At 36.4% G+C, this 26,886-nt stretch overlaps 2 protein-coding genes across 4 annotated transcripts in view; both read left to right on the top strand.

Moving 5' to 3' along the window:
* LOC142357847 (unconventional myosin-XV-like) overlaps window positions 1-8,524 on the top strand; it is a 163,282-nt gene extending 154,758 nt beyond the window's left edge. For all 3 annotated transcript variants that reach the window (XM_075409359.1, XM_075409363.1, XM_075409353.1), the window contains 2 exons: window positions 1,446-1,583; window positions 7,935-8,524. In XM_075409359.1, coding sequence (XP_075265474.1) covers window positions 1,446-1,583; window positions 7,935-8,009 — 213 coding nt within the window. In that variant the 3' untranslated portion in view covers window positions 8,010-8,524. The remainder of the gene's footprint in view (window positions 1-1,445; window positions 1,584-7,934) is intronic.
* Window positions 8,525-9,400: 876 nt separating this feature from the next.
* On the top strand, window positions 9,401-18,240 carry LOC142335186 (uncharacterized). Its single transcript, XM_075383567.1, has 5 exons — window positions 9,401-9,468; window positions 16,065-16,143; window positions 16,590-16,712; window positions 17,304-17,453; window positions 17,984-18,240. The coding sequence occupies exons 1-5, from the start codon at window positions 9,409-9,411 to the stop codon at window positions 18,136-18,138; spliced, it is 567 nt and encodes a 188-aa protein (XP_075239682.1). The 5' UTR covers window positions 9,401-9,408; the 3' UTR covers window positions 18,139-18,240.
* The last annotated feature ends 8,646 nt before the right edge of the window (window positions 18,241-26,886 follow it).

Genomic DNA, 26,886 nt, shown 5'->3' with positions numbered 1-26,886 from the left:
ATGAGGATTATTGGTATTTTACAGGTTTTATTCAGCTAAAGCAAATTCGTTCATGACTTGAATTTTTGACCTTTGTTTTCGAACTTTGACTTCTGTTTCAGAACTTGACTTTTGTTTTCGAGCATTTCGCTGAACAATAGCTGAGATACTAATGCATATTAAGGCGCAGGTCGAAGGGTCCTTTTGAGCAGCTTTCTTTGCACAGCATTTCCCTCCTTCCTATCCAAACTGCAGACACCTGCTGCACCTCCTCCCCAACTACCACCTGCCTCTCATACTGCCCCTCCCACCCAGCGATCTCTATCCCCCAAATTTATATACCCACGCCTACACCTGCCTACCCCCAAAGCTACCTTTTTTTGTCCTACTTACCCCCGGCCCGACAAGAAACCGTCTAACTAAAAAGTGAGTCATCAGGTTTCTATGGTTTTTTAGGCAGTTAGTTTTTTCGTTTTTTGTTTGTTGTTTCTGATTCAAGTAACGTAAGTTTAACGATTCTATTGCACGACTCTGCTGGTCGTTTTCAGGATTCTTCTGACTATGTTTCCTAGCTGAAGTGAGTTTATGACTTGAACAGGAACTGCTGTTAATACTCAAGCAGGAAAAGTCAGCAGTTTTCTTCCTATAACTGTCCCACATCCCTATCCAAACTACCGGCACGTATTTGTTAGTTGCTCTCAACTGAAGTTTTTAGCAATTATATTAGTCCTGTTGGTCTATGCGTGTGTTGGCTTGACCGATTTTTCGTCTGACCCATTTGACTTTTCGTCCTTAAAAAACAAGGATTAGCAGTTAGAGCCTAGCGGGCATTAAGTGCTCTTAGACCCTTTCAGCTCACTCGTCTCCCAAGTTTGCGATTCACAGAAACTTTTTTTTTCACGGAGATTCACGGAGACTTATACTTTGGTGTGAAGGGCGGTTCTTAAAGGTTGACCCCCCTCACACTCCTTCAATTAACCTAAAGCCAGCCTCACTACCGTGGCTACCGACTGAAGAAGCCAACCGCTCGCCAATCGTTTGAGAGCAATTCGCCCGATTATAGTCGGTTATGTTATGTTGCTACTGATTATTTCTTTTTTGATATTTTCTGTTTAAGTGACTTAAGTTTAATTTTCACTTATTGCTACCGATTATTATCCAGGAGATAGAGGGATGGAACACCAGCCTTGGCGGAAGTTTTTGCACCCTTAAAAGTTTGTGTAACGTATACCCCCTCTACAAAACATCGCTCCGATCGTCGTTCGAGTGCAATTCGTCCGACGAATTGCTGTTTAATTAGAATTAGTCGGTTTTAAATTAGTTTCTGAGGACGTGATCAAAATCATTCAAAATTTTGTGTTGCGTTTTCTGCTTTGACGAAAGAAAATTGACTCTTTTTTCATCAAAGAAGACAGCTTTTTCATGAAAGAAGTCAAAGTAATTGACAAATGGGCATTGGGTTTCAGGGTAATCTTCTAGACCGCATTGAAATAGAGAACATCTCTGCAATAAAGGCAGTGAAAACAGCAGAGGCGCCCTATGTGATTGTGAGCTACGGAGGTAACTACATGCGACCATCTACAAAGAGAATCCCCTGCTTATATGTGAGTTATTCTACTCTGATTGAAGCTGTGGAACCAACCACCTTTAGAATATGACCATCTAAGTTCGGTAATTGGATCTATTCTGTTTTGGCTGTTTAATAGCAGCCCTCATCTTCTCAGCCGGCTATTATAGCGCTCCTAATTTTTTTACTTCGTCGAACAAAAAAATGTTTCGCTTTAACTCATTTTGCGCTTTTTTACAGCTGCGAAGCTGTAAGCTGAGCGAAGCTATATTGCGGTGCTCTTGTTTTTTTACAATTCAAAGAATTTGAATTGTATTGGGGCGCTGTCTTTTTTTTAAGATCTGTTCACACATTTTCATGATTTTTGAATTCAAATTGGAGTAGTGATTTTGGTCACGCCGAAAAACGAAGTGGAGCGAAAAAGCGAGTGGTTTTGCGGCGTGCAATTTTTTCGCTCTAAATTTAAAGTAGAGTGAGAGAACGGTGGTTGAACAAAAATTCGCTTTCTCGCTAGTGGTTTTTTGTTCACATGCGGCAATTTCACTTTGATTTTTACAGTGTTTTCGATTTTTTGGATCGGATTTTTTTTGAAGGGGTTTTCCCAATCCATTCATAGTCCGTTCTTGGTATAGTTTTTTAATTGCTCTTGAACGCTGTTCATAGCAATTATTGTAAACGTGTGTGTCTTTTTTCATGCAAATCTTTCGCTTGACAATTTTGCGCTTTTCTTCTAGAATATTCGTTGACTTCTCAAGTGACTTTTTCACGCTTCCGTTCTTAATTTTTGAGTGATCTCTTGTGCTCCGAAGTTGCTAATATAAAATCGGTTGCAGCGTAGCATAATCAACTGACTCGTAGCGCAGTGGTGAGTGCGCTTGGCCATGGATCGAGAGGTTAGTGGTTTGAATCCCGGTGGGATTCAGTTTTTTGCACCCATAAAGAAAAATTGATTTAGGCTACAGCCCCTGATGAATTAAGTTGCCTCGCCTGTCGTTCAAGAGCAATTCTTTCGACATTTGTCGGTTTATGTTCTGTTTAATCAATGAAAATTCTTTGAATTGTGTGTCAGGACTTGTCCTGCTATGTTTTTTGTTTCGTCGTCTGACGCTCTTTTTTCGTTTTACATTTGTTCACACCTCAAATCTGAAAAGTCGAATTTTCTGAATGACTTCTTCCTCTCACTAACGACATTTGCGCGCGTGTCGTCATTTCTCACTCGCTTTAGCAAAAGTTTTTAGGTTATTTTGCACTTTAAAACTTGAGTTTAGTTTGAATTTGTTTAAGGTCAAAGGAACTCATTTGTGCAGTAAAGGTCCCTAATAAGAGGCGTCTGCGGAATGAATTTTATCAAGCTTTATTAATTTATCGCTGAATGTTTTTTACCTAGTTTTTTGAGCGTCGTCGATTTTTTTTCAATTTAGATCTGTATCTGTTTCGATCTATTATATGGCACGCAGGTCTTCTTTCGCAGCTATTCCGGCAATCTGCCGGCTATGTTCTACATTTTGCGTGAAATCTTTTTGACTTCTATAGGCTAGTTTCTCTCTTCTCTCATTCTGCTAAAAGTGATTTTGTTGCTGATCAAAATGAAGAGTGGAGCGAAAAGAGATTGGCCTTTTTTGTTCATATCGTTATTTTCTAGAGAGAGAGAAATTGAGGTGTGAAAAAAATCTGTAAGCGAGCGAAATTTTTTGTTCGTGCGGCATTTTTAAGCAGTTTTTTAAATTTTTGATAAAGAGGTTTTATTATGATTAATAGCCGCCCTCATCTTCTCAGCCGGCTATTAAAGCGCTCCTATTTCTTACTTCGTCGAGCAAAAAAATTTTTCGCTTTACCTCACTTTGCCGCTTTTTGACTTCTCTAGGCTAGCTTCTCTAATATTCTAGCATTCTGCTACTAGTATTTTTGAACATCAGTTGCTCAGCAAAGCAATTCAAAATGAACAGAGTCAGTATAAAAAATTTAAGTCAGAAATAGAAATGGGATAAACCCATGAAGCCCAATTTTAGATGCCCGCTATTTGAACGTCGTTCCTATAAGTCTTAGTTATCATCTCTAATGCTTTTTGGTTTTGATAGTAGCCCCTGTAGCCTCTCTCTAAGAAACAGAAGTATGTATAACTACGAAATGCCATCAAAACAAATCGGACTTTAAAAATGTTTTTGTACAAAAATCTATTTTTTGTTCAATATCTTCCATTCTTTCAATCTCAATCTTGCTTATTGAAATCAGGGGCGGCTATTTTCCGGCAATCGGCCGGGTATGTTTTTGTTTTAGTTTCAGGCTAGTTTTAGTAGTAGTTTGTAGGTTTCTTGAAATTAATATGAGTTTTATGCTAATTCGGAGGTTTTTCATGTATTTTGATGATTTTTGGGGTATTTTTTGCGATTTTTTGACGATTGTTTTGTTTTGCTTTGAGCAGGCCCCTATGACTTGAGCAGTTATTAGATAAGTGGTTACAGTTTTGTGGATATGAAGCATTTTTTTGTTGTGAAATAAGACAGAAAAATTGCCAAAAGGAACTAATTTTCTTATTTTTTTGAAGTTTTTCGTTTTTTCCCGATTTTAGACCAGTTGCTTCGCATAGTATGACTTGCCTATTGTTTTGCGAGCATCTGGATACTCTATTAGCTGAAAGGAACTTTTCCTTGGATTTATGTGCTTCTGTAATTTAAAAAAAAATTTAACTTTTTCCAGATTTTTAATCCAAGTTGTTTGTAAGAGCATTTTTTTTCATGATTTGGCTTCAATTTTTTTTGAAGAAATATTCTCATAAGGGGTTTTAATAGGTATTAGTTTTTTGACGTCGTAATTTTGGTAAAGATAGTTATTTGGGGAGCTCAATTTATGACTAAGTTTGATCAGGTTTATCATATTTTAACAGATCTGATTTTCTTTTTCTTACTTTTTTGTTTTCTGGTTTTGTTTTAAGATCATCGTGGATTAGTGGAGGCACGTTTTTTCGTGATGAGTGGTTTGATAGCGTTTAAGTTGATTCCACTTCAAGTCGTTTCCGGAATTCTTTTGGCTATGTTTTAAAGATCTGTTCACACATTTTCATGATTTTTGGAGTTTAAATTGGAGTAGTGATTTTGGTCACGCCGAAACAGGAATTGGAGCCAAGAGGCTAGTGTTTTTTTGGCGTGAATTTTTTTGCTTTAATTTTAAATTAGAGTTCATTCTAGGCCTAGTTTTTTGCTTGAACCTATTTTCGATTTTTCGCTAGTGGTTTTTTGTTCACATGCGGCATTTTGACATTGATTTTCTGTTTATTCTTTGTTTTTTGATCTGATTTTTTTAAAAAATGGTATTCCCATTTCACTCATAGTCTGTTCTAGGTATATTTGTCTGTTTAATTGCTCTCAAACAAAGTTTGTAGCAATTATATTTGTCCTGTGTCTTTTTTTGCGATTTTTCACTGGACCGATTTTTCGTCTGATGCTTTTGACTTTTTGTCCTTAACAACAAGATAAACAGGTAGCTCTCAGCGGGCATTAAGTGCTCCTAGAGCCTTTCAGCTGTTTTGAGCTTTAAACTTAAGGTGTGAAGGACGATTCTTGCAGCTTTGAGACGCCTCAAGTGTTAACCCCCCACTATTGCCCCCGCTTCCCTAGGTGTCAAGGAACCTCCTTTAGGTTTCAATAATAGGTTGTTGCATAGTTTCACGTGGTAATGGAATAATTTCAACATTTTAACATCACGAATTTTGGCATTTTTTCACAGAGCGATTTTCAAGTTTTTGACATTTATTTTTCCTTATTCGGGTCTCTCCAGACCCAGGGGCCAGAAAACATCTTAAAGGGTTTGATAATAAGTTCCTGACAAATTTTTTTTTGCCATGGAATAGTTTTTTATCTTTTTAATGTCACAAAATTTAGAATTTTTTGAGCCTCAAGAGCCAAGGAACCTCGTCTTTGGTTTGATAATAGATGCAATGGAATGTTAGATTACTAGATGTAATGGAATGTCTTGCAAGATTCATCCATCACGATTTTTAGCATCATTTCTATTTTTGACAATTTTTTCATTTTTTTAAGATGAGTCATTATTTAGGTTTTTTGATCCTGAAGGGTTTGATAATAAAATACTGGAAAGTTTTTGTTGGTCATTGATTAACTTTTTAATATCTCAAAGTTTAGAATTTTTTGAAATTTTTTGTCATTTTTCGCTATCTCTAGCCTCAAGAGCCACGTAATTTACTCTAGGGTTTGATAATATGTTACTGCATAGTTTATAGATAAAATGGAATGTTTTTCAAGATTTTAATATCACGAATTTAAGCAATTTTTAAAAATGTTTGCAATTTTTTCTAGTTTTTGAATTTTGGCATCAGGGGCCGTAGAACTTCCAATAATTGACAATAAGCTGCCGCATAGGTTTTACAGTTAAAGGTATGGTGATAGATTTTTTTATGATTCCAGTGTTAGTAATTTTTGGATAAAATTAAAATTTTTTCAAAGTTTTTGGAAAATTTTCATTTTGGAAGTGTATGGTTCTTTAGAAGCCAGTGAAACTATTTCAGGCTTGAAACAGGGATACAGAAGCCAGTGAAACTCTTGAAAAAATGAAATAGTTCTTAAAATAATAATATCTTGAATTGGAGGTTGGTTACTTGACAGAACTTTCGAGACAAAAATTTTTTTTGAAGACTTGGGTTGAAAGCTTTTCAATTTTGCCTTTTCAGATTTTTTTTGCTGGAAAACGAAGTTTCAGATTGGATTTCCATCATGGAAAATTTTTCTATTTCTTTCTTTTTCTGTTGTTTGGGGTTTCTTTCCTTCGTTTAATCGTTCACGTTTTATCTCTCTCTCTCTCTAGATTACACTATCTCTCTCTCTCTCTCTCTGTCTCTTTCCTTCACTCTGTTGTCGATGCCTCACTTCAGCTGCTGTTTTGTGGCTTAATGTCATCATCTCTGATCCTCTTTAACAATGAGTTTTTGTATAAACGTTTTTGTCATGCATGACTTAGCAGTCACTTCAGGAAATCATTGTTAATTGCGCTTAAAACAAAATTGTAGGAAATATTATAATCCTGTTTGTCTCTCATGCAATTTTTCGCTTGGCCGATTTTTTGTCTGACCCTTTGGCTTTCGTCTTCAGAAACGGGATAAAGTTGTAGCGCCCAGTTTTAAATCAGGTTCTCTTGAGCCGATCAGCCCACTAGTCATCAATTATGCGATTAACAGAAACGGTTTTGGCGACTTATACTTATGGTTTGAAGGGCAGTTCTTAGAAATTGATCCCACACCCCAACCACTCATCGCCCCCACATCAGTCCCCCAATCCACTTTTGCACCCCCACTGCCGTGCACCCGCGCTGCGCTCACCTTACGACCCTTCAATTATTCTAAAGCGAGCTTCACTAAACCGTGGCTAGCTACTGACGAATCCAACCGATCGTCAGTCGTTTGAGAGCAATTCGCCCGACGTTAGTCGTAGTCAATGAAAATTCTTTGAATTGTTCTTCAAGTCTTGTCCCCTTACGTTTTTTAATTCGCTTTACCTTTTGATCACGTTTTTCGTTTTACGTAAGTCAAGATTTACACGATTGACTTCTGACTTACTTCACTCACTATTTCAGCTGAGTGGATTTTAAATTCTTTTTTGCATTGCGTTTGGCTGGTTGGTGAATACGGTCAATGTCAAAAGAGCAAAGTCAAGAGACGGGAAAAAGCCCGGTCATTAAATCATTGAGTGAGAATTAGGTTATCAAAGTTCATTAGAGCGATTGCTAGCTGATAGTAGTGTTAAGCTTAATACCCTTCAGTTAAGAAGCTGAATTAAGTGTAGGTGTAGAATCTAACTGAAACTGCACGCTGAGTTAGAAATTTTTGAAATTTTTTCAATTTCAGTCTCTTCTTTTTTTCGTTTTCTGTTTCAATCCCGGTGTGCGTTTATTGCGTCAACGTGGTTATTTTCCGGCAATTGGCGGCTATGTTTTGACTTTTGCGTATTGATGTATTTAATTTTCTTTCTTATTCACAATATGACGGCAATTTACTACAAAGTCAAATGAAAAGTGTGCCAATGTATGTGTGATTTTTTCGCTTTAAGTCTCAATAGTGGCAACCTATAATGACGTTATTTGAAGCGCCTCTAAGTGAATTTAGTACCCCCACCCCACTTAAAGACTACAAAGCCCAAAATTTGTTCGCGTGGAGAAAGGAAACTGTAGTGCAAAAAATTGTAGTTCATCAAATAAAACAACGATCATCAAGACATTGCACAGTGCCAGGAGAGAACCTGAACAGCAGAAACCACTTTCTATCGTTCAACAAATGATGCCCCATTGCTTGAGGCCTATTTAGTAGTCTGCGCCGTACTTTTTAAGAATGCATGAATGTATACAGCAGTTTTGCATGTCGAGTTTTTGTTGTCCGTTTCAGGCTGAAGAGGTTTTAAACTTTGTGCTTGGATACCAACACAGACTTGGACTGACCCTCAAAACGTATTCCTCCTAAAAACAACCAATATTGACGTGTGAGCGAGTGGTGGAAAATTTGTGTCTATAAATGGAAAACCTGCGCCGTGATGTTATTTGGTGGCCGCTTTTTTAAGAATTGTCTGCCACTGAGGTCCGCGTTGAAATCATCTGATTTTACTTCTAAAACTAACTTTAAATTGTAAAATTTATTTCAATGAGAGGTTTTGTGTATTCATGTCACTCAAAGTAAATTATATCTGTAGTAAGTTTGTAAATATCTGAAGCAAAGCTTTTTTATTTCTCCAAGCGATTGCAGACTTAAAATTACTGCTAGTCAAAAGCAGTTGAGTTTCTCATTTCTATCTCACGCTGAGTTTCTTCTTGGCCTTTTCTTCAGCACTGTGTTATTCTAAACCCGAACAGTAAAATTAGTGCCTATCAATTTCAGTTTCACTACGTGTAATCAATTTGACGATTTTTTCCTCAGATTGAGTTGGGAGTAAATCAGTTGGGAAAAGATTCTGCTTTATTATACATAAGTATGTGTAATTGGGAAAAAGGACAAAACATAATGCTTCAAATGATGCTTAAGTTTGAGATTTTTTTAGGGGGGGGGGGGGGTTAAGATTCACGCAACATAATAGATCACGCCTCCCGGTCATTTCTTTTGGGCACTTAAGCACTTATTTGTTCCATTCTCATCAATGCCGTGTCAATTGTAAATGTTTTGTACGTGCTAACAGCACACCTGATTATAATTAGTTTGTTGGTATAAAGCACTCCGTTAACTTAATATTTCTTAATTTTACTATTCTTTGCCAAATGGCATCCATTCATTCATTGCACTCCTCTCCACCTGTGCGGTTATTTGTCAATATGTTCAAATCAAAAGCTTTAGAGGCTAGAGGCAGTTTAAGTGACTTACGTTCTATAAAGCTAATCAACAATCATATCAATGTCATTTAATGTGAATTTGTCTATTTGTAAATAATATTGCAGCGGCACTTATGTAAATTCATCAACACATCAATGTAGAATAGTTATTGTAGTTTGTTAAGCCGGAAAAATCCTTATAATTTAGCTGTTCAATATTTTGTTTCTCAGTTGAGCTCAAGAGAGTATTAGGAGAATTTCGCTAATTGGTTTTGGTGTAAATTGATAAGACCGAACTCTATATTTGACCCCTACCGCACGGAAATACTGATCACAAGCATTTCTATAGCCTTTATCTGTTTCTCCTGTTATAGTTAACATCCTAAAAAATGAGCATGGCTTTGTATGCACCTAAATGAGAAGGTACATTATAGATCCAATTTTATACCTTCACTCTGCCAAAGTCAGATTGATAATCCATGTCGCTGTTTGCACGGATGCGTCAAGATTTCCGGTACGGTGATACTACTGATTGGTATTCTAAATACAGTTAATGTGTGAACATGATCAAATTTATTATTGTAACCTGTTTATGGCTGATTTCATGCATGGAGACGCTAAAGGTAAGCATTATCGAACCAGTTTAGTAGATGAGAATAGTTTGTTTCAACTTACATATTAAAAATGATGGTACTTCTTGCTTCTTCTAGCGAAGTTTGAGCGCTGTTACACTAAGCGAAATCAACGAAGGATAATGGGATCCAGATAAATTTTGCGAAGGTTTATGCCAAGTTCTTCGACGAGCAGAAAAAGCACTCGAGTTCCAGTTTACATTAATGTCAAAACAGTGCTATACAAATTTTGGGAGTGGTAAACAAATTAGTTTCACACTCAGGTGACCATTTTTCTTATTAGGCAGCCCAATAACTCAATGGGGGTCAATAGTTTAACATTTTTTGTCTGCTAAACTTGGTGAAGCAAAAATAACTTGTGCACGTGTTACACTTCTGTGCAAGATGGCGATTGATTGATCTCAACCTAAATTTGGAGGAGTTATATTAGTCCTGTCGGTCTTTTTTGATGCGATTTTTCGCTTGACCGATTTTTCTCTCATTGATTTTTCGTCCTTAAAAACGGGAGAAACAGGTAGCGCGCAGCAGGCATTAGGTGCTCTTAGAACCTTTCAGCTCACTAGTCTCCAAGTATGCGATTCACAAACTGTTTTGGAGACTTATGGTGTGAAGGGCGGTTCTTAGAGATTGCAGAGACCCCTCCCCACTGCCTCCACCACAATTTTGCCCCACCCCCCATCAGTCCTCGGTGCACCCCCCCCCCCCTCATGGCTAGGTACTGACGAAGCGAACCGCTCGCCGGTCATTTGAGAGCAATTCGCCCGATGTTAGTCGATTATGTTTTGTCTTAGCGGTTCAAGAGTAACTCAAATATCACGTTTATAACCGGGAAATGTCCAGTGAACTCAAAAGATGCACACAATGATGTACTTCAACAAAAATTTGTCCAGCTTTAATTGAAGTGTGTTCAAACAAAATAACTCGGTTGACTAAATATTGAAGGCGTCATCGAGCTCAGTTGTTTGTTCAGATGCTCGAGATTGTTCAGTTGCATGAAACCTCTACTTTATGACACTCAGATCGCCTTTTGGTTTTTAGAGTTGATTATTGCTCTAAATCCTCTAACCATACCGTGAGACACCGTTGCCCAACTGATTTGCCTGTCTCACATACTGAGCAGATACATAAGAAGTAATTGTTCACTCGTCAAGTTTTCTATTTTGGTAGCCCTTAAAAACTATTTATGCAAAATATTCCGTAACCTTTCAGTGATTTTTATGCAAAATATCAATTTTTATGTTGAGAAGGGGAGCTATTTAAAAAAATTGGGAAGAAAACAAGAAAAGGAAAAAATTGGGGCTGGTTAAATTATATTGAATCGACGCCTGTACTGGAAGTTTGGAGTTTCTGTAGTATAAAATTGTGTTTTTGTGGAGAAAAACGAACTAAGAGGACGAACTTTACCTATTTTTTTGCTAATTTGCAGCTTTTAATTGCTCCCGTAGAGAAGCAATTATTGTAAACGTGTGTGTCTTTTTTATGCAAAACTTTTGTTTGACCGTTTTGACTTTTCGAGTGACTTTTAAGGCCTTGACTTTTTGCGTTTCGCGTGATCTAAAATTCTCTGTCAATCAAAATTGCAAGCAGTTGAACTCAATTGGCGGCAATTTAAGACTGAAAGTCAAATGAAAAATGCGCCCAAACTTTTCCAGTTTTCACTTTAAATCTTAATAGTGGTATATTAACCTCTAATATGGTTATTTGAAGCCAACTATTGAACTCCTTATTCCGATTTCGGCTACCCCCGACGGAAGCAGGCTGCATTTGATTAGAGCTCCCACTAGTCTTAAGAGAGCAATTCTTCCAATGTTTAGTCGGTTATATTTGAATTATCAATATCCACTATGTAAGTAATTTGAAGGCTTCAATCGCATAGGAATGATTTTTTTGAGATCGACCTGTATTATAGGAAACAATCAATTAAATTTTTAAAATTTTTGGTTCATTTGATAATTAAAAATAAATTTTCTCTTTTTGCTTCAATTCTCTTAGTTTTGTCAAATTACTAAGCACCAGTTGATTGAAAAATTAGTGTTCCTGACAGCATCTGATCGAATTGTTTCCCAAATTCACCCAACTACGTTTTTTTAATTGGTTTTGCACTTCGTTTACCTTTTTTGGTTTCTAAAAATCACGACATTCACGTTTGGTTTCTGAATTAATTTGCTCAATATTTGAACTGAAACGATTTGTCTTTGATTTAGTTATCTTTATCCACAATATAGTGAATAGGGGCAAATTCAAAGGTGCCAAAAAACGTGATGAATTGATAAAGTTGACTCAAAATGCGTTTTAGGATCAAATTTTATTTGCGCAACTTTTAGCTGTTATTGGTTATCAACTAATTAGACTAATATAGATATTGTCTTTATTATATGATTAGAATATAACTGAAGAATCCAGTAAGAACTTTTTTAGTTAATTGGAAAGTTTTTTTTCAGAATCTCGTTTATTTCGTTCTTTCTCGGTTTATATCCCGATATTCGTCAAATTGGTCACCGACAGCTTTTCAATAATAACTTTTTGGCGGCTTTGTTACAATTCTGTCTCAGAACAATTTTTCATAAGTTTCTTTATCTGGTTTTTATATAATCCTTTTAATAAAAAACCATCATGAGCACCTATTAGCATCATTCAGAGTTTTTCCATGACGCTAACTGTTATTTGTTTTGTGAAAGGTTGCTGTCTGACAATGCTCCGGTTACATTTTACATAAAAGATGGTTATCAAACAATTTAAGTGAAAAACAGATCCAGCAAAAAGGGTGTGTTTGTGCTTTGTCTTTGAGGAATGACATTGAAGTTGAAGTCAACGAAATCATCCATGATTTGGTGTATAAAACAGTTGCATTCAAAATATGTGACTCAGCATAGCATAATTTAACAGTAGTATGCAGACGTTCATCTTTTAACTTAATGCACTTTTAGATCATTTTGAGCTTCTTCTCATGTTCTTGAAATATTTAAGAGCAAAACATATAATTTGTGTGAATTTTAAGACTGATATTATAGGAGGTACTAAACACAAATTATTGAATCTGATTAAATCTTTTGGCTTGGATGTACTGAATAATTGTCCCACCAGAACAACTCCTCAAAAGAAAATATGCCTTGAGTTAATATTGAGCAGCGAATACCATTAAATACAAAAAACATTAATAAAACAATATCCGGCCATTTTGTCTTTTGAGTTTTCATAATAGTTTCAACAGAAAAAATACCAGAGGCAAAGGTGTTTGGTTTGTAATTATGCAGAGTTTGAAAAAACAAAGAGGCATTCAAATTTTTATTTTCATTGCATCATGCTTGTCAAAGAACAAGTAATCTTCATTATTCCCCACTGATTGCGAAGTGCAATTTTTTTTCAACCAACATAGACAAGCTTCCTTATAAGTTTGCTCCTTTCAGGGAAAACCTCTGGTATTTGAAAAAATTAAGTGAAGTGTTAAAAAGAAATAATTATTTCAAACATAATGAGCCAACTAATGAAAATAACTTTCATTGCGGAGAAAAAAACGCAATCAGGTAACAAAACAAGTAATAAACTCTAATTTTAATTTTTTGACAAAATATTTAATAGGAATGAAAATAAGAACAAGCTACTTTATGAGGCATCATACAACAGATTACCCAACAATAAAGTGAAAAACCTAAATTTTGATGCAACAAAATTTTTTTAATTACCCTCATCAATCGACACAAAATTAACCGAAGCCTTTGGATAAACAATTTGAAAAAATCCCAGTATTTTAAGACATCTCAGATCTTTTCTTGGGCTAACAAATACGGAATACGGTGTATGCTAGCAATAAATTGTTTAAGAATAAAAACATATCTGGTAATGATGGCATAAATATATCAGTTATTTTAGACGTCCCAAGCAGAAATGATTTTTCCTGCTTACCAGTGGGCTACTTTCACAAACATGGAATGTTTCAAAGCTGAGACCTCTCCATAAAAGTGGTCCAGATTTTGAATTCAATACTTTCAGAACCCTTTGTTTGCTCAGTTTTTGCCAAGCGTATTGAAAAAATAATTTTGTCGAATGCTTTTTTCATTCGGAAACATATGTTGTTTCAAACTCAGCAAGATGTTTTTCAGCCAAAGCAATGTTGCATTGATGCTTTATTACATCTTAGTAAAATTATGCGTAAAATGTGCGAGAGAAAAGAATTAGGATTTTCCTTTTTTTGTTGGCTTTGAAAAAGCCATCGATACTGTGATAATAAAATTTTGACTAAAAAAATTGCGTGCTACGGCAACACACAGAGACCAAGGTTTATCGCTCTGATTAGAAAAATTAATTGAGGTGTAGGGCCGCAGGTCTCAGTGTGGGCCGGTTACCTTAAATATGCCAATGATCTTGATAATTACCACGGATCAAATTAAATGTTCTAATTGGTGATGATGCAACAATGTTAACGAGCTCAAGAGACAACAAGGACAAATTTGTTCATGGCATTAAGAAGTCCTTTGAATGGTTTAACTGAATATAAATTGACAGTTACGTGACTGTAACTGACTTTAAAACGACTGGTCAATCAAATGGTCTAATTGACTGTAAATAATTTAATTGGTCTAATTCACTGAATAATTTATTTGAGTGTAAATCGACTGTAAATTACGCCAAATGAAATTTGATGTGATTTGGAAAAAATTGTCTCTTTGATAACGGTTTAATTCGGGAAACTGACCAATGTAGGTATCTAATTCTTATTCTAGATAGAAGAAAAACATTTAAACAACGCGTCAATAACGTTTGCGCTAGACTTTCAGAGTTTTGCGGTGTTGTTTACTGAGCTCCAAATTTTTTTCGCGGAAAATTATCTTTTCCTTCGGTAATGCATTTGCAAAATCTGTAATTGGGTACCCTTGTCTATTTAACTGCAATACATCTAAAAAAGAATTAAGTCAGAAATTGATGTTTCAAAGAGGAGTAATTATAGTTGTTTCGTTTCTCAGAAAAACAGATTCGGTGTCAATTCTTATGTGGGATCACGGAACAATAACCGTTTTTGAGCTTTTCTCTTAAGATATTTTTCTCCAAACTTTTAAGCAAGTGCAATTAAATCTGTTAACAGGGAAGCTGCTGAACTTGCAGGGTCTGAAAATTAGGCGGCTAATTCGCAGCTCGAAATTCAGGATTCTGCCCAGTATTCCATTTAAGTCAAATTGGATGAGAAAATCATTTTTAAACGGCTAATTAGTTTTGCATATAATTTCTTTGCTCAAAGAAACTTGTTCTGTTCAAATATATGACTTGTTCTGTTCAACTTCTGTACAACCTTTTCGAGTTCAGAGTTTAGGATTTGTACAATTTTATTAAACATTTCGCAGATATATACGTCATAAATTTTTTCAAATATTCCATATTCCACAAACATGGAATTTGAGGTAATTTAGTCCAATTTTCATTTTGTAGGGGCGATAGACTGTAATGCACTGTTTTGGTGAGGTCAATTGTAGCTTTTGAGCCATTTCTTAATCAAAATGCTTTTTGTTGTTCAGATCTGTTGCAGATTTTTGATGGACAATCATAAAACTAGTTAAGAATTTCCTCTTCTGTAAGTTTTCTGGAAATTAAGAAAATTCTGAACATTTCTTTTGATCATCATTGTCACTCATAGCGTGAGCCAAAATTTTGAATTAGAAGAAACTATTACGCTCAAATATAAAAGCATGCAACTTAGCTGTATAAATTTTTCTTCAGATTGTTCAACGCTTAGGAAGAAAAATTTTCAATCTTAGATTCTCAATCAGTTTTCCAGGGAAACACAATTTGATACACCTTGCCGAGATACAGAAGATCTTTATTTTCTTAAAAAAAACTTGTAATAATTAGCAAGATATTTTTAAACTAAAATTCTAGAACAAATCTTGACTCAAAAACTTTTTAAAAAATCTTGTTAATATACCAAAATATGGTACGAACTTGCAATTTATGCAAATCTTGAAGTTTTAATGCCAAGAAACTTATCAGGGTCTGGTCAATATCTTCGAAGTTCCGTTTCTTAGGGTTCTTGTTGGTTTCACTTTCCAGAAACGCGGAGGAATTTGAACTTAGATTTACAGATTTTTGTTTAAAAAAATACTGTTCTGACGCATCTGAGATTCTCAGGATTGAAGAAATTGAATGTTCCCTCGGAAAAAGCCCATATATCTTACAGCTTAACTTACCAAAATACAGATCTTCGGAAAACAGTTTGTTAATCAGTGCACCTGTTTTTGTGAAGGTCTATGTTGCGACCGTGACATTCTATGTGGGAGATATGACCCCAGAAACTGTGGACATAGTCTGGCTACATGGACCGGCTACTTCATGAGACACGCTCAAATATAAAAGCATGCAACTTAGCTGTATAAATTTTTCTTCAGAATAAATTGTTTTGCTACAAAAACTGATGAAAAACAATAACCGTTCAGGAAATGAAAATTTTTTGGGGACATTTGCAGCTTCCAGGAGACCATTGCCTGTTTTCCTAATTTCATCGACTCTTTCAACCCCCTGGAGTGGAGAAACCTTCGAGCTCAAGTTGAGTTTCTGGCCAATTATCGTGGAGGAAACAGAACAGAATTAATGTATTTTAGAGTGGGTGTGACGGTTGCGAATGTGCTAAGACGGAAGACATTGACACCTGTCCCTGCCGATCAAATTGTCCACAGCCAGGTTTAGCATACCCATTTTTACGCTCACAAAACAAAAAAAAGAAAGCAAAAACAGAGACAATTACACAAACGCCCGCACACAAACACACACGCAACGCATAAACAGCACACGCACAGCTTACGCGCGTGCACACACACAAGCACATAAATACACACGCACGCACGAACTCACGCACACCCTGAAACCCACATGCGTCGTGGGATCCATTTTGCGTTTGGAAAGCCTTAAACCTTTTAGATCGGTTCAAGTTTATAGAACAATTCCACCCTGCCCACCCTGCCGCCCCCTTATACAGAGCTCTCCGCCGATTCCCCGTATTTCACTATAATGTAGAGTTAGAAACTATAACAATCATTAGTATAATTGGATACTATCATTGGATACTATCTAGTATACCAATCCGATAATTTTAAAATTTTGAGTCCTTGTTGTTTGTGTTTCTAAAGGCGACTGCGCGTTCGGAGATGAGTACGTGTGCAAGTATGTGAAAGAGAGCCAATGCATAGCATCAGAGAGCAGTGACTACCTGAATGTGATCAAAAGATGCCCCAACAAATGTGGTCTCTGTGGTTAGAATCATTTCACGTCTCAAATTCAGACTCATATTCATTTGTGCATAATGAGACAAAACTGATATCTGAGCAGACCGTCCCAGTCCAAAGTGACCTCTAACCAGACTATCGTGCTCACAAAACGTAGTGAGAGCATCAAAATTCGTCAAAAAGATAATCGAAGGACACTTTGTTTCGGGACGGTCTGATCAGACGTGGTTTCAGTCTTGACCTCAACCTTGGTGACCATCTTTTGGCAATCTTTTCCCATATGCTTTGAGCATACTTCATTATTTTGATATATCTCATTCAATGAAATTGGGAATAAAGTCCCCGGAAAAGAGACAATTCGACTGAGGAAAAATAAGCATTTCAACTAGAGATATTTATATAACCATGAGCGTTTAATGCTTTGAAATGCGCTGAAAAATTTTCTCAGAAAGATATCGTCATTTTTTGCTGAAATAGCGCTAGCAAAAAACGCCTTTTTAGTGACAATTGTACAGATTTTGTGTGCTTTTTATCCTTTTTGTGTGTTATTGCTACCAAAATAAGAGCTGACTAAACGATATCTTGACTTTTATTAAAAGCAAACCCAACTTTTTTCAGGACTGGAAGAGAATGTCCTGAAAGTAGCCACGGATAGGGGAAAACGAAAAGATGGAAATGGAATGATGAGTCATGAGCCAGATAATCACCAGTTGCACTCTGTGCAACAAGTGCCCCGTATTCACATGTCATGTGTAGACCAATACAGAGGTAATCAATCAATTGTTCAACGCTTCGGAAGAAAATTTTTCAATCTTAGATTCTCAATCAGTTTTCCAGGGAAACAACTTGATACACCTTGCCGAGATACAGAAGATCTTTATTTTCTTGAAAAAAACTTGTAATAATTAGCAAGATATTTTTAAACTAAGTTTCTAGAACAAATCTTGACTTCAAAATTTTAAAAAAAATCTTGTTAATATACCAAAATATGCAATGAACTTGCAATTTCATGCAAATCTTGAACTTTTCATGCCAAGAAACTTATCAGGGTCTTGTCGATATATTCGAAGTTTCGTTTCTTAGGGTTCTTGTTGGTTTCACTTTCCAGAAACGCGGAGAAATTTGAACTTAGGCTTACAGATTTTTGTAAAAAATACTGTTCTGACGCATCTGAGATTCTCAGAATTGAAGAAATTGAATGTCCCCTCGGAAAAAGCCCAAATATCTTACAGTTTAACTTACCAACATACAGATCTTCGGAAAAAAGTTTGTTAATCAGTGCATCTGTTTTTGTGAAGGTCTATGTTGCGACCGTGACATTCTATGTGGGAGATATGACCCCAGAAACTGTGGACATAGTCTGGCCACATGGACTGGCTACTTCATGAGACACATGTGCTGCCACACTTGCCACTACAAATACCACCCACACTACACCATGCATTCATTTTAAAGCATCAACTTCTAATAATAACTCATATACCATAACAGTGTCTCACTTTCCAATTATTAGTTTCAGCCCCTATTTAACCCTGAATAATTCAATCCTCTATCATTTCACCCCAATTTTCACTCCTGATGTAATTCGCAAAATTAACATTAAAAATAAGGGATACGTAATGTTCGGGAAATCACTTCAGGGTTTGAACTCAAAATTAGAGATTCGTTGGGTTTTTGGGAAAGGGTTTTCGGATAAAAATTTATAGTGGTGAAATGATGTAGGGGTGAAAGGATATGATGTTGCAAAAATGAATCGGGCTGAAAAGAAGTAGAACAACCATCAACAATACTTTGTCAATTCTTTCATTTTGATTGAAGTTCATTGTACCAGCAAAAAAAAATGTGTCAAGACAGACAACTGATTAAAAACAAATTTTAACTTCGTTGGTAATCTTAACGGGTCAATAGATTTTGCAGAAAATTGCCCCAACAGGGCCTTTTTAAAGTTAAGAATTCTTACGCAATGTATGCGTACCAAAATATCGTATACATGTACCACCCCAATAACTAAGCAGTTTTTATTGACTCATTTCTGGTACATAAAAACTTAAACTACGTCCCCGTTTCTCACCTGGTTTCTCGAAAAAAAATTCTTCAAAGAGCAATTCTCCAATAAGATTTGAACTTTTAGTATGAAAATTTTGCCAGCGACTAGTATGTGTAACATAACTTTTGCTAGGTACTTTTGGAAAATTAGATGTTAAATTGGCTTTTACTTAGATTAGTTGATGAACAACAGCACATTAAGATATATTGCTCTTTGCAGAAAAATAACCGCTCAATTAAGTATTGAAACCGGTTTCACAAATTATGAAATGATTTTTCATCAATTAAGATAAGGAGAAAAATGTCCGAAAAGAAAAAGAAGCAAGTAGAATTTATATTGACAGAAGAACGACACAAGGAGGCTCGTTAGTGTGCGTTTGCCGACCCGCCATAATCTACATTTTTTACTTAACTGTCTTTTGACTTACATTTTGCGAAGAGATAATCAAAATTAGATTATTGAATTTTAAAAAATCGTTGCACAACCAAACTAATAATTGAACTAAATAATGCCACGCCTCATAAAACGAGATCTGACATTGAAAAGCCTACGAGAAAAACTCAATATCTTAATTGAAAAGCACCTAGTAACAACGTCAAATTATAATCAGACAAAACCATAACTACACAAAATTACTTTCTTTTTCTAGCTACACGTCAGATGGGATTCTACCTTAATCAGAACAGGCAACAAGTCGACAAAAAGAAGAAAACATGCTGCGAAATTTAAAAATCGATTAACATTCTTTTAAACCAAATAATTTCAAAAGTCTTAAAAGAAATTAGCTTTTAATGAAAAGTCTCCTACTAAAAAATTACTCTAAAGTAATAATGAAAACAACGAGACCTGTCTCTGGTGAGAATAAGTCATAGGAGCGGACTAAAGATGCGGAAAAACTCAAAAAATTCTAAACAACAAATTAAAAACATTGCGAAAACACAAGTTAGTGAAGCCATTAAAGTCATTAGCTATTATCTGAATATTAAATTTTTTTATTTCAATTTCAGTTTAAAACATTTCAGTTAAAATTATTCTGAAATAATAAATAAGTTCAATTGGGCCACAGTTGGAAGTCATTGGAATCTGTTATTATGCAACTGTGCTAAAGCAAGAGAAAAAGAAACACAAATACGCCACTCACATAGTTTTATGAAAACGAACCTTGTCCTACAAACAAAACAACAGTTACGTCATAATATCAGTAAACATGTTAATTTTTGGACTACAAGGAATTGTACGGGAACTCTCAAAGATGAAAATGAGTCACAAGTTGACGAAAAGAACAACAAAAACCAAAAAAATTGATATGTCCATAAAAATTTTAAAAATGCATGGTGTCATTATTTTTAAGATTATTCTATTCGCTATAAACTGGTTGCTTCGGGTGAATTTATTCATTCAACCATAAATTGCAGGTTTATGAGACCGGTCAGCATTTTACGGATTTATAAAGAGTAAAAAAACAGGCGAAAACAGCAAATTCAAAAAAATCTGAGCGAGAAAAGTGTCGAGGCCAATAAAAACTAAATTAAAAAAAATGTTCTAGTTCAAATTTTTCTAAGCATTTGGATCCTTCTTTTTAACTTTTTGACTCCAATAAGTCAACAAACATGAACAAATACATTAAAACCATAAAAGTTTTGAGAAAACTATAGTATCAACGCCACTAAGTTGAATAGCTGTCAACGAAAGCTTATAAATACGCTGAATTGTGAGTTGATGCAACGGCAAAGACGTCTGTCATTCATAAGTCATCAAAGATATTACAATAAGTCAATGATTATGAAAACAACAGCAAAAACAGGCAAAATCCAAAAAAAATAAAGAAAAGTGAGAAAAGAAAGTGTCGAAGCCATTTAAAACATAAACTTTTCTCGGAAAACTGTATGTATGATCCAATTAATCTCTTCTCTAAGTCATTGCAAATATAAATACCAAGACAATGTGTTAAGATTCCAAAAGGAACCATAATTCCAAAAAAAATTCCATATTTTTTTTAAAAGTTGTGAAAACTGGTGTATCGAAGTCATAAAACCGCTAACTATGTTAACTTTGGCTGATTTAGAAAAAAAGGTCCCGTCATTGCTAAAAACTGAGGAACAGTTAACAAAAATAGGTTTAATATCGGTTAATGTGAGAAAAATTTCTCGAAATGTCACTGTTTAAAGACTTAACAGCCATTAAGTTCAATAGTTTTCAACAGAAGTCAATAAACGCTCAGTGATGACTCGGTTGGAGGACAAGGAAATTTTAATTCATAGGTAATCAATAAGACATCACAATAAGTCTTATGACTATGCAAACAAAGACACTTAAACCATACGTTTTCGCTGAAAATTTCATTCATGATAAATTGCCAATGGAAGTTATTAATATCACGATAATGTGATGAGATTTCAAGAGGAACCAATAATACAAAAATATCCCGAATTTGTATTGTAAAAAATTTAAAATCTTGGGGAATTGAAGCCATATAAAAAATTAGTTAGAAGATAAAACCGCTATCCAGATTGTTCTTGATTGCAGTAGAAAGGAAACGCGTCCGGTCATTACTGAGACTAACTTAGAATTCACGAAAATAAGTTTGTGATCGGTTAATGTTAAAAATAATTTCTGAGAAAACCATTTTAAACTCTTAACAGTCATTAGCTGTCCACTCAAAGCTCTCGATAGTTTCTCATAAAGCTCATCACAAAACCTATTGTGCATTCAATCAATGACTATGCCGGAAGTCTATGCCATAAGACTCGAAAATTGAGTAAAACTCCAAAAAGAACAAACTTTCAATTAAAATAACGAAAAATCAGAGTCGAAGCAAAAAAAAAACAGAAGGATTCCTCCAAAACGAATTAATTTCTTCATTGGGGTCCATTAGACTGTAAATCAGGTTTGTAATTAACGGGACCTCGATATGAAAAATGACTAGTTTCTTGGGGACTCAAGAAAACAAACAAATCTGAAAAGTTTTCTAAAAAAAAGTTCTCAAATAAAACTCGAAATTTTTTTGATAGTAAAATCCCTATGAGACCAGAACTAGTCTTTTTATCATCTTTTGTCTATTAGGAATTTATAATTGATTCAGTTTGTGGCTGAAATGTAATTTTGAATTAATATTTTTTATAAAGAAGAACTTAATTTGAAGAACAATTACACTAAAAGTGAACAAAATATCTTGTGTTCACACAAAACATCAGTCCTCGATAACGCCTTGAAAAAATTAAAATTAAAAAAAAAATTTAGCTTTCAATTCCACGCTGGATGTGCTTTCTAATGATACCACTCACATTTCTCTGCGATGAATATATCGATCGGTCAAAATTTTCTGATTAAAAAAAACCATTTGAGTATATAGTTCCTCCCCCCACAAGTGGGGTCGGAACAAAAAGAACAGTGCTGAGAACGGGTAATTCAAAACCGTACTAGCTCGTAAATTAGCCTAATGAAAGCTTCGTTTCTAAGATTTGTGCTTTCCCCATGTTCGTTAAGCTATAAAATCTTCGATTAATCGCATCTCTTTTACAGTACATTTCATGCGTTTTCGAACGCAATCGTCAAAGTCCTTGAAAATTTTTTTATAGGAAAGTATAGTGCATCTTATGTATTTTCATCCACGATAAGTAAGTTCTGAACAATCAATGGAAAGTTTGCAGTTTATACGTGAAAAATTAATCTAAAATTACTTTGCCTTGAATTTTTTTCTCCATGGAAACGTAATATTGTGGCAATTTTTGCAGTACATGTTGAAATTGATTAAAAATTCAACAGAATATGAAAAACTTACGTAATTCTTTGAACATCGCTAACTTTTCCAGAGTCTGGAAAATTTGATAAATTTACACTATAATACTTAGTTTTTCACCACCGTTCTAACGACACAGCACATATCTTTATACGTGAGTTATATCGTTGGGTTAAAACAAAATTGATTGAACAATAAAATTCTCTTTTAGTAAAGTTCCTCCACTCCCTAAAATGGATCAAGCGATTTTATTACTTTAGCATACCTTTCCTTCTTGAGCCCATTTTTGCTTGTGAAAAGACAAACTTAGCAGTTTTGAAGCTTGAGAAAGTTAACAGGTTTATAAAGAGACAAGACACAAACTTTCACGTCCAACCCTACTGTTTAACTCAAAATTTCTCAGAGTTATTGAAGCATTCCAATCTGATGATTGTATAAACTGTATGAGCCACTTTCAAAAGTTGATTTTTGAGTCACTACAAACAATCAAAACGGAATAACCGAACCAATTGCGAGTTATAAAAACATAAAAACATTTCATTGTGACGTATACCATAAATCGCCATAAATGTTTTAAGGAAATTGTGCTCATAAATTATTGTTTCGAGACTACTCAAAAACAGGTTATGTTAAACCACTTTGATGGAAAGTTTATGAAGCGAGCAATTTCATAAGTAGACTGTTAGACTGTTCATTTTAAGCGGTTTATTAGTTTTCAGTGGTATTTTATGAACATATTTATGCATTTATGGCAATTTGTGGTCTATGTCACCATAAATTTTTTTTCGATTATATTGGTTCCAGTTGGCTTGTTTATTCTGTTTTGAAGGTACTGCTATGAGCTTTGTTTTGTGAAATTTCTCCTTCATAAGACTGTGTTCTAGCCGAACTTTTTTATGACAAATGTGATAACTGTTTGTAAACTTTTGTAAGCAATGTATGGCATTCTAAGATTAGCAAGTTTTTAAGGCGGTCATACAGGGCATTCTTGTAAAGGTGTAAAACCACTCTTCCGAAAGCTTCAATTTATCAAAAACGATACGTATCAACGTATTGTTAGCATATATAAAGCAACGTATAAGCATATAAGACGTACAAGCATTAGCGCTGATCATAGCAACCAGTGGAACTTAGACGGCAAGACTTTTTTTGTTGTTCATTTAACAGGTTTTTTGTCTGATGTCATTGACGTCAAAAATCAGTTCGTATTCAATCGGCAATTGTCTAGAAAACCTTAAAATATTAAGCCGAAAACCAGCTTAATCGATACATATAGTGGTTATATTTACTTAAAATTAGGTTAAATGAACTTTTTCGGAACTTTCTACGTATATTAGAACGATTTATACGCATTTAAATTCGAATATAAATACTCAATTCTGATTGGCTAAAATTCGTTCTTTATTTACTGCGTAACATCCTCCGGCCCGGAAGAAGATGTTGGGAAAACTGGTACAAGTTTTACAAGCGGGCGGACAAGTGAACCGGTCGACGTACGTATAACGGCGGAGCGCGCGACGCTATCTGAGCCGTGACGGAGTTCCACAATCCGAGCGGTTGGGTAGTAACCCATAGGGTTGGTTTCTTCAACTATCCAAACCAAGTCACCGGTCTTAAGGTGTTGCTCGGCAGGCGTCTACCACTTAGAGCGTCGGTTCAGCGTCGGTACGTACTCTCTGACCCAACGGGACCAGATCGCATTAGCGTACGACTGCGCACGGGCGTAACGTTTACGATGGTCGAACTCATTGTTGCCGACAAAAGACGGAATACCGGTAGAGTGTTCTCTTAAAAGAAAGTGGTTGGGCGTTAAAGCGTTCAAATCGCACGGATCGGCGCTTACGGGTGTTAAAGGACGCGAATTGAGAGCATTCTCCACGAGACAAAAGGTAGTATGCAGTACCTCATCCGTGAGGCGACGCGTGCCAAGAATAGTATACAACACGCGTTTGAAGCTGCGTACCAACCTCTCCCAGATACCCCCTTGATGTGGTGCGCTGGGTGGATTGAACCTCCACTTAATACCTTTGTGAGCGAACTCAGCTGCAATGTTGACAACGTTCCACTTTTCAATACTTTCTCAGAGTTCTTTCTCCGCTCCAATAAAGTTAGTGCCATCGTCCGACCAAATCATGGCGGGTGTACCCCTACGTGACACAAACCGCTCAACTCCCTTAACACAAGAACTGGTGTCCATGGATGTAACTATCTCGACATGGACAGCGCGAGTAGTGAGACAAGTGAAGAGGAAGCCCCACCTTTTCTCAGTGGTACGGCGGACACTAACATAGAATGGCCCAAAGTAGTCAACGCCAGTGTTCGTGAAGGGAGGAGACTGGTAAGCAAGTCTCTCCTTAGGTAAGTCAGACATGATTGGTTGCATAGTAACAGCTTGGAATTCTCGGCATCTAAGGCAGTGTGCTTTGATGGAACGCAAGGATGATCTTAGTTTCAGTACTGTATAGTGTTCCTGCACAATTGATCTTAATTATTCAACGCCTTGATGATAATGCTTTACGTGCGTGTGTTCAAGGAACAGTTTTACAAACGGATGACGTGCATCTAAGACGATTGGGTACTTTACGTTAAACCCAACTTCAATTAACCGCTTGATACGGCCCGAGGAGCGGATTAGCCCATTTGGACTAATAAACGGTGAGTGTGGAGCAATTCGGCTACTCCGTTTAACAGATTTATTGTCAAGAAGATCTTTTCTTTCGGTTTCAAAAGACTCTCCTTGCACCAAGTACTGTAGATGACGCTCGGCTTCGTCAAGCTCAGCAGGGTCAGTAATGCTACCATCGGGGTTACGGTAGCTGGCATGTTTCGGCAGTAGCCGGAGAACGTATGCGGCAATGCGCAAGTACTTTTGATAAGAACTAAACTTATCAAACGGAAACAGTGAAGGAACGGGAGTTGTCTGTTTTGTGACAGATGTAGCGAGAGAAACAGTGTCTTCTATGATGACTGCTTGGTTGACGCCAAGTTTGATGTTATTAAGGACGTCTTTGTTCGGTACGAATGGGAAACTTGAGTTAGTTAAGAAATGTGGACCTTTGACCCAACTGCTTAGTTGCAAAATCTCAGCGGACATCCCACGCGTGCCAGAGTCAGCTGGATTATCCTTAGTTGCGACGTGGTTCCATTGGTCAACGCTGGTATACTCCAAAATTTCGCAAACGCGGTTTGCAACAAAGATTGGTTGCTTTTCATTAGAGTTAATCCATTGGAGAACGGTCGTGCTATCTGTCCACATGAATACTTGGTTAACAGTTACAGTAAGTGCCTGAATAATTTCGTTCTTCAGCCGAGCGGCAAGTAGAGCTGCTTGCAATTCCAGTTTTGGGACAGTCATTACTTTCATTGGCGCCACGCGTGCTTTCCCCAAAACAAACGCAAGCTCTGTTTTTATCTTGCCCGTAGGAGGTGTTACTCGGGCTCGAAGAAAGGCAACGGCACTAAAAATATCTTGGGAACTGTCACCGAACATATGCAACTCTATATTATCAAAGGGTCCAGTAAAATAACTTCGAGCAATTTTGATGTTCTCAAGCTTTGGTAAGTCCGCACTCCAAGCCAAAAACCTTTGAACCATGTCTTGTGGGAGCTCGTCGTCCCATTGTTGTCCTGTGACACGCCAGATGTCTTTTAGGAGCAGTCGCGCACCGACGGTAAACGGCGCGACAAGACCAATGGGGTCAAAGACTTTCGAGACAAGACTTAGGACCAAGCGTTGCGTGAGGGACTTGGTGATACCGCAGCTTGTACCCCTACTCACAACTAAAGTGTCATTAGTATGATCTCACTTTAACCCTAGCACATGCGATGAATCTTCCTGACATGAAACAAAAACCTTGGGCTCAGTAGATTGAGAGGAACCATCAATTCGGTCAGCCAGATTTGGTACATTGCTTACAAACTTTGTAAGCTTGAACCCACTGAGATAGAGAAGATGTACCAATTTCTTCGATCAATTGATGGCTTTCTGGGGAGACTCCACTGAGTCAAGGTAATCGTCCATGTAGAAGTTTTCAAGGACGGCTTTTGCAGCTTCGGGGTAAAACTTGGCATTGTCTCTCGCAGTGCGTTGTAATGCAGAGTTGGCGCATGTGGGCGTGTCTTTAGCCCCGAATATATGGTGCGTATATTGATACACTACAACGTTAGTTGTGGGGTCCTCCCGCCACAGAAAGCGAAGTGATGGTTGATCTGATGGTAACACGCCAACCTGTAGAAACATTCCCTCGATGTCGGCGGAGACGGCATATGGATGTTGTCGGAAGCGAGGAAGTACGTAAATAAGATTTTGGAGCAGATCAGGGCCAGTGAGCAAGGATTTTTTCAGTGAGGCGCCATGAAATTTTGCTGCTTCATTGAGCACCCTACGCACCTTACCTGGTTTGTTCGGGTTTAAA

The sequence above is a fragment of the Convolutriloba macropyga genome, chromosome 2, assembly GCF_964194025.1.
Source record: "Convolutriloba macropyga chromosome 2, txConMacr16.3, whole genome shotgun sequence".
NCBI lineage: Eukaryota > Metazoa > Xenacoelomorpha > Acoela > Convolutidae > Convolutriloba > Convolutriloba macropyga.
The sequence above is the reverse complement of the archived record's forward strand: the minus strand, read 5'-3'. Positions and strand labels throughout refer to the sequence as shown.